Source organism: Herpailurus yagouaroundi, unplaced genomic scaffold (assembly GCF_014898765.1).
Source record: "Herpailurus yagouaroundi ecotype Mexico unplaced genomic scaffold, PumYag 140, whole genome shotgun sequence".
NCBI lineage: Eukaryota > Metazoa > Chordata > Mammalia > Carnivora > Felidae > Herpailurus > Herpailurus yagouaroundi.
Window position 1 is genome coordinate 94202232 of NW_024412395.1, and position 11430 is coordinate 94213661.

General features: G+C 46.3%; 1 protein-coding gene and 1 long non-coding RNA gene across 2 annotated transcripts; both read right to left on the reverse strand.

The window, feature by feature from the left end:
* Positions 1-507: 507 nt before the first annotated feature.
* On the reverse strand, positions 508-1091 carry TNP1 (transition protein 1). Its single transcript, XM_040474661.1, has 2 exons — positions 914-1091; positions 508-706 (listed from the first exon to the last, which is right to left on the reverse strand). Exons 1-2 carry the CDS (start codon positions 1050-1052, stop codon positions 678-680), a joined length of 168 nt encoding a protein of 55 aa, XP_040330595.1. The 5' UTR covers positions 1053-1091; the 3' UTR covers positions 508-677.
* Positions 1092-7290: 6199 nt separating this feature from the next.
* Positions 7291-8374, reverse strand: LOC121031048 (uncharacterized). The gene is made up of 2 exons (XR_005790533.1): positions 7973-8374; positions 7291-7487 (listed from the first exon to the last, which is right to left on the reverse strand). It is a non-coding gene; the product is annotated as an uncharacterized LOC121031048 (long non-coding RNA).
* Positions 8375-11430: the final 3056 nt, after the last annotated feature.

Genomic DNA, 11430 nt, shown 5'->3' on the forward strand with positions numbered 1-11430 from the left:
CCTTCCGAGGGGCATGGGTGGATACTGAGGTGTCGCCTCCATGGCCAGAGATAGAAAAGGTCAAGGTAGAGTTGAAGGAATGGTCAAGGTAGAGTTGACATTCGTATTGCCTGAACGCCATAGGCTCTGCCCGGGGTGTCTCCCCATCCCTAACAGCCTGCTGGTCCTGCCCGTTAGCCCACATAATCAGATAAATTAGCATGGAGAATTCTGTATCCACTCCTGGGACGTGACTTTTAGCTTTAGTTTAGCCCATGGTTTGGGGTTGTGCTAAAACCAGAACTGTCTCAGAAATAGCGGTCATCAGTGCCAGTCTCCAGGTTCTAGCTCCTTCTCAACACCCGAATACTGTGATGGTGCCCCGCCAGTGCTGAGGCCCACGGACAGAGTCAAGGACAAACTACGGTGATATTTTCCAAGTTATGTCGAACGGTTTCACACCGGCCAATTCTTTCCCAAGTCTGCCCAAGCCCATTTTCCAGCCAAAAGATCAAAAGGAAACCTTTCCAACTTTTCAAAGTTTTATTGAGATGTTGAGGAGAAACAGCCAACATATACATTCCTCATTTCGTCACGATTGGCATTTTACCCACACGATAGGTTCTTCTCTGGCTGTCGTCCTCTCGTCGCTGCCTGGCATTGTGTGAAGTCCACCAGGACAGAGCCCGCGGGTGGTATCACAAGTGGGAGCGGTAATGGCGATTGGCTGGAAGGGAAGGACAGGTTTACAACAGGGACCCCAGTTAGAACACCCCCATTCATCCTCTTCCAGCCTCAGTGCCTGGAACGGGGCTGGAAATGAAATTCTCAGGCTGAGATTCTGGGTCCTGGAAAAGCTAACTGGATCCAAGAAGGAGGGCCCATGGGGCAAGTCCCTCATGTTTGATCACTCCCTTGCTTCTCCCTTACTCACAGTCATCTCCCCGTTTTCTACTCTTCAGACTGCCCTTCCGGTATTTTCTTTTGCTGCCACCTCTCTTGACTCCCCTGTGAGGAGCTCGGTTCTTGCCCCTCCTCATGCCATGACTCTTGAATTTGCGGCTGGTCGACATTGTAACTTCTGCCAAAATGAGGGGCTTTGCAAGACCCGGAGGCCGGGAGTCTGGGTATTTAAGGCCTTAGCCATTGTGACCCTGAAGGGGTGTGGCTTGACAGGTGGGTGGGGCTCCCCTGTGATGTCCCTGGCCTTTGTTACACTTCGGTCATACATGAGAAATAAGGTGGCCCCTCTAATGCAGCTCTAGACTGTCCTCAATTTTGAGGCCTTTTTTAATATTAAATAAGGTTTCCCAGACAGGTATCATTGAGCAACTAAGTTTCAGCTCTGTGCCAGGCATCTGGGGAGTACAAGAGACCATTAAAATAGGTATTTCCTGGAGGCGCCTGGGTGGCTCAGTCTGTTAAGCTCCTACTACTCTTGATTTAGACACAGGTCATAATCTGACCATTTGTGAGTTGGAGTCCTGTGTGGGGCTCTGTGCTGACAGCCTGCTTGGGATTCTCTCTCTCCCTTTCTCTCTGCTCCTCGTGCTCTCTCTCTCAAAAATAAATAAATAACCCTAAAAAAAAATAGGCATCTCCTGCCAGTAGGAATTTAATAGCTCTTGAGTGTGTGCACATGCATGTGTGTTTAAGTCTCTCACAGCATTGGAACATCACAAATGTATTTCTGTAAGGACGTGACTCCGGGAAACCCAATTCAACATGAGCAAAATATAAATACTTCTCTTTCTTCTAACTGTGACACTATGGGCTGAGTACTTTTGTAGGACTGTCCTGTACATTGTAGGATGTCTGGCAGCATTCTTGGCCTCAACCTGTAGATGCCAGCAGCGGTGACAACCAAAAATATTTCCAAACATTGCCTCGGGGGGAGGGGCACAACCACCCTGTGTGGAGAACCATTGGCTTAGCCATTTCAGAAAATTCAGTCATTAAATATTTGTGATCAGATAGTATGTAAGATGGTTATGGATAAAACCAGACAGACTCTGTTTTCATGGCGGCTTTCAGCCTCATCAGGGAGAAAGCCATCAGAAATCTGCACAAATCAGTAAATAATTACTTCCCAGCGTGGTGCAGGATAATTACATCAGACACGGTGGAGGATGTGGTTGGAGAGAGAGGCAGAGGCCAGACTAGGCTCCAGTGCATTGGGAAGCCACGGAAAAATGTTTAAGAGTTAGGTAAAGTGAGATTAAAGGCTGCTGGGTAGAGGCTGGATTGGCGGGGAGGTAGAGTGACTAGAGGTCACACAATAGTAATGGTTCAGGAGAGAGAAATACTTGATGCTCAGGCCTGGGCCAGAAAGGGTGCTGATCAGGATGTATAGATGTAGACAGGAGATACAGACTTGGTGATGGATGGATTGGCTTTGGTTGGTGAGAGCAGAGGGTGTAGAAGGTGTGGCTTTTGTTTCTGTGTAATACTTCGACCTGGATGCTGGTGCCACTCACTGGGCTAAAGGCCAGGCATGGGGGCAGTGATCATCATGCATTTTGGTCTAAAACTTTTTCAGAGTTGAGGTGCCTTTGAGATCTCCAAATAGAGATACTGCATGATTGCTGGGTACCTGGGTGTGGAGCTCCAAGTAGAAGTGTGAGCTGGGGATGTCCCCGTCCCCAGCTTCCCCAGTAACGGATTCAACATCCAACCTTTTCTTCTTTGTCCTTCATAACTTATACTCATTCAGTCCCTTGGAAAAACATTTCGATGGAACTTGATCATTATTTTCTCTCTCTCTCCTTCCTTCTCTTTCCCCTGCCACCATCTCATTCAAGAACCAAACACCCTGCATGCAGCAAGTTCTTAGCAAAAGTTGGGTGAATAGAAAAGAGAACTCGTTCAAGTTCCATTCTCTATATTTCTGATGTCTATGGAGACAAAATGACAAGTCATGTTTTGAAACCCAGAGTCCTTGAAAAGCCATTATAAGTGACACTTTCTATTATCCTGTTTCCAGACGGGTTCTGTTGGAGTCTTTGATTTGTTCAAAGGGGGAGGAGCTTCAGGAAACAGGACCCAGCCTTCCTTTTTTGTATCTTGGGACTTTCTTATATACCTCAGCCTAGTTCCTTTTACAAGCAGGCTCCATGAAAGCAGTTTAAAAATTGCGTTCGTTCCTATCTGTTCCCAAGGCCTTGAACAGTCCTGCCACAGAGCGGGAGCCCAATAAGCATTTGGGGAGTATTTGTGGAATAAACTAAAAGTCCTTCTGTTTTTCTGACTATCTGATTCCTCCCCATTTTGTCCCACCTCTCCAGGGAAGGCTTCCCCAACTTTTCAAATTCTCATTGTTTTTCGTAATTTGTCCGAAGCCCGTGGCCCTTTAATACTGTTCTCAAAGTCAACCAAAGCTAGGTGTGTGATACCCTGTTCTGTTTCCCACATTGCTATGTGGTGTGTGTGAGTCTGATCTCAAGAGAAGGCCGCGTGTCTCAGTTCTGGTCCTGACTGTTGCATAAATATCACTTCTCTGGACTTCAGCTGCTTTATTTTTTGTAAACAAGCTGGTTGGGTTAGGTGATCCCTGATGTTATCTGACTTTTACAGTAGGCTTCTTGTAGTCAGAGGCTTTGCTTTTTTTATTTCTACTGCATTTCTCATGGGCACTGACGCAGTCCACAGTAGGTGATCAATAAACATTTTTTCATTCTTGCTACTTGGGGATTATGAAGACAGACAGTAAGACGCAGAGTGACTCTGAATACCACATAGGAGCATTTCTAGACAGGGAAGGGTGAAAAAAACATTGTTTCCGTCATAGGCCCTGTTGCTCCTGAGGCTGCTTGCTGGCTAAAGCATTGGCAGGGGAACTGGCCTCCTGAGTTGGAATGACATTTTCTGGATGGTCCTGGAGAGTGGATAGTATTTCTGTACCCAACACCCCCCCCCCCCCCAAACTTTCAAGTCCATCCCATTCCCAAAGACCTACTCTGCCAAGGGGAAGCTGAGATCACAGAGAATAAGGCAGCCAGGCTTGGGAACTGATGAAGAAACCAACAGAGTCCCCTTTGCATAGGGTTAAGGAGAAGTTCTGATTTCAGAAACTCAATGCTGAGAACTCCACCGGCGGAAAGCCCAGTGTGGGGGGAGGTGCTCACAGGCCTGTCCCGTGTGGGGCTGGGGGTGTTTGGGTTGGCTTCTGGATCAGACCTCCTGGAGTGAGGACAGAGCACAGCTGAGCATTGGGCATTGCTGCCTGTCTCTGTTTCTCTTTCCATTTCAGCCCCAGTGTTGCTTAAGCCAAGGGCAATTTAGATAGAGCACAGTGAGTTCACTCTTGACACTTGGTAGACCTGAAGCCAACCTTTTTTTTTTTGAGAACTGTTAATTCAGTCTGCTGAGTGTCTCCTTATCTGTAATTTACTCTTTCTCCCTTTCTCTTTCTTTCTTTCTTTCTTTCTTCCTTTTCTTTTTTCTTTTCTTTTCTTTTCTTCTTCTTCTTCTTCTTCTTCTTCTTCTTCTTCTTCTTCTTCTTCTGAAGAAGAAACTGAGGCACAGAGTGGTTACATGAATCCCTTCAAATAACCCAGAGATCCCAATGAAACTATTTCCTCCATACTTTGGCTTCCCTGGTGGGTCTTAATTTTGTTTCTCTTCATGAAAGGGAATGGATGCTTTCTGACTGCTAAGGGGACATGGAGAGAGAACCGAATTCTTTGTCCTTTCAGAAGAGGAGCTATCAGCTCCCTCTCTCTAGGGCTGAGTGTTAGCTTGTCTGAAGACAGGTGGATAAACAGAATAGTGTCTTTATCTCCTAGAAGGATGGCCAAAGTGGTGCTAGCACTCCCAATGGCCCCTCTCTTAGGTTAGGGAGGGGCAGGCTTTGGGCATCACTGTTTCAGACGTCAGGCCTCTAGTGGGGCCCCATCTCACCTCTCCCGCTCAAACTTACTCCATTAGTTTTCCTGGCTAGCCCAAGAGATGCCTTCCCAGGGATAGATCTTCCCAGCAGGCTGGGAATTGGGGCTTATGAAGAAGAAACATGGAAAAGTTGCTGACAGTCCTTACAAATGTTGATGACTCAGTCCAAATCCCTCTCTAAAACCTGAGTCTCTCCAGATGTTGACCTCAGCAGGGAAGTGGGGACCTTCTACCCTGTTCACATGCACACCCTGTCTTCTTTGCTCTTGCAGCTGCTGCTGTTTGGGCAGGCGAAGGGGGCTCAGGCAGGCCATGGGATGGGAAATCTGCCGAGAGAGGGGTCTCACCAGGGGCAGAGGTCTCCGAGCTCAGGACTTATCTCAGGTCTCCGGTAGGGAATAAAGAGAAACCAGGGCCCAAGACCAAAGAAGGAGGGAACTCAACTCCATTCGCCTCTTTCCATCCAGTTCTGGGAAACAAGGGAGCATCACGGTTTGGATGATGTCTGGGTTCTGCCTGAAGATGTGTTGGGATTCTTTCCCATTTATCCTCCAGGCTTCTTTCCCATCTTTTTTGACTGCTTTCCCAAAACTGTTTCTCCATAAACAATTTCTATTTTCCAAGAAGAGAGAGATTGGGCTGCTAAAAGACGGGAGACACAAGAGCGGTGGCCCTGGGTGGTTCCTCAGGAGTCACCTGGACCCCTTCTTTTAGAAGCCAAAAAGCTTGTCCAAGGGCTGCACCCTCATGGTGCAAGAGCCATGGCTGAACCCAAGATTGCTGATTCCCAAGACAAAGACTTTCCACTGCTCCACACTGCCTTCCCTGCTTGACTTAAAAGTAGATCTGGTCTCCACTCTCCACTGTATTTGCCTTTTCTTTCTTACATGTACTTCTAAGATCACAGTGAAGGAATCTAATACTGAAAGAAGATGGAGAACCGGGGGGAAATAGTTCTTAGAGGCAGGGTGTGAATTTGGAGGTCTTCTGCACACATATAAATTCTCATTTGGAGAGAACTCCAAGTTTTATTTTTGTTGTTATTTTCGGACTTAATGAAAAGTTATTTGAATATGTCAATTCCTCTCGTAACTATTAACAATAAGGCCACATGGCGTAATATCACACAAAGTAAATCCAAATTTTATGCTTCAGAAACTTCCAAATAATGTTTTCACATTAACTACTCCCCTGACCACACTGACTATAACCCTGTCTATAACATCGTGAAGAAGATGCTGTCCCTTGCTGGAATTCACTGGGGGCACAGTTCCCTTCAGCCATAAGACAAAAACAGGGCTGTGTCCTCTGAATAGAAAGAAGGGTGTTATGGTATGAAAATATCACACATATTCAATCATTTGGCTTCATGTGGTCTTTAGGAACAAATGTGTTTTATCCATCTACCAACTGGAGTAAGGAACTTTGAGTTGGTAGGGTTGCTAGAGAACAGTTTCATAATAAATAGGTCTGGGGATGAAGGGTAACTTGGCCAAAGTCACGAATTATGGGCAAACTTAGATCTCAAGCCCAGATCTCCCCATCTCCAGTCTAGGCTTATTGCCACTGTGCCTTGAGGCACTACTATTGAGATTTCTGGACTCTTTTTTTTTTTTTTTTCCTGTGCCCTTTCTCTGCTTTTCTCTTCACCCTTCATGTTCCGAGAGCCACATTCCAGGAAACTTTTCCCTCTTGAAATCATCCCACCTGCCAAGTACAATCATGTCACTGAGTTTGAGGACACCTGCCCTGTGAGAGGGAGAAGAGTTGCCACCAAAAGGGGCCAAGGACCGGAGTGACAGACTGTTGCCACCCTCAAGGGTTAATGCCTTTGTAATTGATTGCAAGGCATTGTGACCAACATGCCAATAGGGTCCATTGGTCAGAGGAGACTCCCCGTGTATCTAGAGTATTTTTAGCATAAATGCCTCTTATAGCTCCACTGACCAAGGTGAGGTCAAGAGGGAACATCGCACTCCAATTATATCTCTTCGGCCTGCTCTGATGAAACTCCACTTCCAGCTCTTAGTGGTGAGCAGAGAGGGTAAAGAGGAGGAGAGATGCTGGAGGAGCCATTTTACTGTCAAGAAGGCTTGCTCGACAGTCTCGTTGCCTGTTTGGCTCCCACATTGTTCTTTTGAGCAGAATTCTCACATTTTGAAGAGTAGATTCAGCTCTATTTACACTAACGAAGGGGAACAAAGCAATTCCTTCACAAATCCTGGAATTCTGTAGTCCAAAGCACAGAGATTTGGTGACACTTTGCCCCTCACACTCCCTATGCTGGGACAGCAGGGGTGACTGCCTAGTGAAATCTTCAGAACAAAGCCTTTGTTTTTTAGTAATAACCCCCTTCAGAACAAAGCCTTTGTTTTTTAGTAATAACCCCCTTCTCCCCGCCCCCCAAAAAGACCCAGATTCTTCTGAGTGTTGCAGTGATCCAATTTTATTGATCAAGAGATTCTCAATGCTGGGCAGCCTCATTTTTGTTCCGGGAGAAAATGTGGAAGGTAATACCGCAGAGATCTATGTCACCGCAGTAAGGACTATGTCACCGTGCAGAAAGATTTGTATCCTCTCCAGAGCACCGTCCTGCACGAGTGCTCCGCAGTTTCTTCATGCTGTAAAGAAGCAAAGACAAAACTGAGGTTATAAGCTTCCCTGGTTAGGGTAGGGGAGTCTCAGAAGGTTCTTCAGGTGGGCACACGAAGCCAACTCGACATTTTCCAGAATTTCCCTTATGATTTTATTACCCTTTTCGCTATGGTTTGGCCTGACTTACTTGAAACTTCCTGGGATGCTTGTGCTGGGCAAGTCGTGTCTCCCCAGAATAAGCTACGTTATTTGTGGGACCCAGCGCAAGATGATTATACCGGCCTCTTGTTAAAGAATACTTTTAGGATGATTATAGCAGAGCGTCAACTAAGCCTCAGGTCCCCTGAGTTACAGGGCGATTTGTAAGTCTCTGAACTTCCTTCTCACTTAAGGCACTTCTAATGGTAAACATTCAGATAACTACATCGAGAGACCTCTATCTAATTCATCCTTATAGTCCGGGAGAGCTGGTCAATGTCTTATTCATAATGCGGGCTTGATGGATACTTACAAGTGGCTTGCTTCTCACTGAGGCCATTCCATGTGCCTGAGAATGAATGAAGGCTCTTCCGAAATGCCTCCATCACCACCTCCTTCCTCCCCTCCTCCTACACATCCCCCAACTGCTCCCGGTATTCCTCCTACACTCCTTCAGGACCACACACTGAAGAACTGGCCAGTTGCTATCCTTTTCCTCCCCCAGGCTGTCCTTGGTGGTACTTTTTTCTGTGCTCCGGAAGAAAGATGGAGTCCTAAGGGATGGGCAGAAGTGCCGTATCCTAGGGTGGCTGCATCCAGTCACGGTAGATGTTAGAATCCCAGTGTGGGGTTTCTGGCTATTTACCTGAAAATGGTTTTCTGAGCCTTGAGATGAGGCAGGGAGGAGCATCTAAAGAAACCAGGCAACTGTGGACTTATACTTCCTTACTCTGGGATGTCACAAAGTCAGTATGAGGTCAGCGACCCAATCTACAGGAGAAGGGCTCAGCAGTGGGACCTGGGACGATTTCCTTCAACATTTAGTCAGACTGATTTTCTGGAGCCAAGCCTCTCGATCTACTAACCTTAGGTTATTTCATTTCTCCTCGTCTGAGAAATCTTCTTTTAGTTAAAGCCAGAAGGATATGGAATTAATGGCAATCCTATTATTTTACTAATGAGGAAACTAAACGCCCAGGTAGAAATTACTTCCTTATAGGCTTCAGGAAATTGCTGAAGGACACATAAATAGTAAATAGCAGAGGTGGGAATTAAATCTGCATCTACTTAATTTTAGCGATTCGGCAGTGTCTCCTCATGTATTCGCTGCTCTGGTAGATAGGGACAAGGAGGTTAATCACCTAGGGGGTGACATGTACTTAATGTTTACCATGAAGAGAGACATGGACAAAAGGCTTGACTATTAAGACCCAGAAGACACTGACCCAAGTCAGTGATGGGGATAGAGAAGGAGTGGATTATAAAACACTGAGGTGACAGAAGAGGTGAAAAGAATGAGCTTTGAGGGGAAAGATTGAACCCTAGCCTTCCGCCCTGAGTGAATAACCACCAATAGATACTGCAGCGGCAACTACATTTGGACAGAAAGTATTGGTTTTAGTGTTGCCCGGATTGGGATGTCTACTGGACAGACACCATGTCTATTTAAGCGCTCAGTGGACAAATGGGATATAAGTAACTAGCTCAGGAGAGCAGTGGAGCTGGTGATGTAGATTTGAGCATTGGCAAAGTAGAGCGTTGTGTAGTTGAATGTCCAGGAACAGATGGGATGATCTAGGGGCAAAATGATAGGATTCATCATCCACCTTTGGGTGTTTCGGGGAAGACAGCTGAGGAAAGAGAGCAGAGTAAAACTCAGCTAAGAACGAAGTTGCAAAGTAACAGTATGGAGTTCAACATGGAAGTGTCAGACTTGGGGAGGTCATATACCACTCACGGGGGACCTCCCGAGTGCCCGGAGCTGTGCAGAGCCCTTGGGGAGCCTGACTTCATTTTCCAGTGCTTGCTTTATTTGATCCTGTAGAGTATTTGGCTCGTAGGTTCCTGCAGGGAGAGAGTAGGGGGTGCAGTCAGGAGTGCATTGGGTAGAGGAGAGACAGGAGGTGAGATAGGGGAGGGTGGAGGTTGTTTTTGAGCAGAAGGTGAGCCTCTCTCTAGCAACCACGCTCTCCTTTGCTTCACAGCCAAACTTCTTTAAGAGGAGGCTTTATTCAACCACGGTTGCTCTGATATGGAAAATGACAGGCCTCCTTCTTCTTCCAGGCTCACTTTACCCATGTGTGCTTCACCCCTACCTGACTTTAGCCTCCTCCTTTCGGGATAGATAAGTCCGCAGTTTGGGATGGCCATCTGGGCTCGACTGGTCCTTGTTATTTTACCTTTGTGCCTGCTGTCAGGCACCTTATACTCTGAGAGGACAGGGCCAAGATAATCGCTTGTGCTTGGAACAGTGCCAGGGATATGGTAAGCACTCTAGAGATATTAACTTATTTATTTAATCCTTACATCAACCCTGTGTGGTGGGTATTATTATGGTTGAATTCCAGGATCAGGGTCGTTAGGTAGCTTGTCCACGATCCTGGAGGAGCTGGGTTGTTCTTGTGTAAGAAATTAGAATAATTTCTCATGTAAGGCTGTTTCATATATATTTTACATTAAAAAAAAATATGGACCATAGAGAAAGGCACTCAAGAGATTTTCAATAAGTTCTCACCAATTGATATGTGGATCACTATTATTTACTGAAACAAGGTTCTTTTGTTTTTTAAAGTTTACTGATTTAGAGAGAAAAAGAGAGTATGAGTGGGGGAGGGGCAGAAAGAAAGGGAGAGACAGAACCCCAAGCAGGCTCTGCATAGTTAGCACAGAGCCCGTGGGAGGGCTCGATCTCAGGAACCCCAAGATCATGACCTGAGCTGGAACCAAGAGCCACACACTCAGTTGACTGAGCCCCCCAGGTGCCCCCATCGAAACAAAGTTCCTATATAAGGATATCTTGTTCACAGAGTGAGGATCTATTCAGGCATTTGGTGTGTGAGAGGGGGGCGGGTATCCATGTTGATATATACCTAGGCTGGTGAGTTCTCAGGCATACTTTACTCATAATTGGGGATCTCATGAACGCGGCCCCTTCACTTCCTTTCTGCCCATTCCGCACACTGAATGCATAGGAAAGAGCCACCATGAATGCCACCATGAATGCCTAGGAAAGAACACAGAAACGACTTGTTTCTGCCCAGAGGCAACTGCACATCCTCAGTACAAATCTGGATGCATAAATCCGTTGTTCTATCAAGCCATCTGTAGCGCATAATATCATGATCACCAACGCCAATCCTTTTCGCTTAAAGATCTGAATTCTTTGGGTGTGGAAAGAACTGGATGGTTAGTAACTTAAAAAAAAATGTTCATTTATTATTTTGAGAGAGAGAGAGAGAGAGAGAGAGAGCAGGGTAGGGGCTGAGAGAGAGGGAGAGAGAGAAGCCCAAGCAGTCTCTGTCAGCACCGTCAGCACAGAGCCCGATGTGGGATTTGAACTCAGGAACAGTGAGATCATGACCTGAGCCAAAATCAAGAGTCAGATGCTCAACTGACTGAGCCACCCAGGTGCCCCTCTTAGTAACTTTTGATGAAAGAGGACACAGAATAAATTAAACTCAACTTCACAGATGTGTTAAAACACAACTCGATGTCCCTCTCTTTCTTCCTCTCTCTTTCTCTCTTCCCAACCTTTGTTGCGTCCCCCGGGATTAAAACCTTAGGTCTTATGTTAAAAGAACAACAGGGGCACTGTAGAATTCCCTCCCTCCTAGAGTCAGTAAGGGGCAAGAAACTAGAGGAACTGTGAGAGATGCTTGGATTATCACCTCCCTGGCCCCCACATGAGGTGGATCCTCTTGGAGAGGGTGAACCATTACAGCCTTTGTTCAGGAAGTGTGCTTGAAACCAGGCTGTATTCCCTTCCTTCCT

Coding starts and splice junctions, on each gene's coding strand:
- TNP1 (XM_040474661.1), bottom strand. CDS start 1,052: ATGTCGACCAGCCGCAAATTCAAGAGTCATGGCATGAGGAGGGGCAAG. Junction 707..913: donor TAGAAAACGGGGAGATGACT/GTGAGTAAGGGA, acceptor CTTCCCTTCCAG/CCAATCGCCATTACCGCTCC.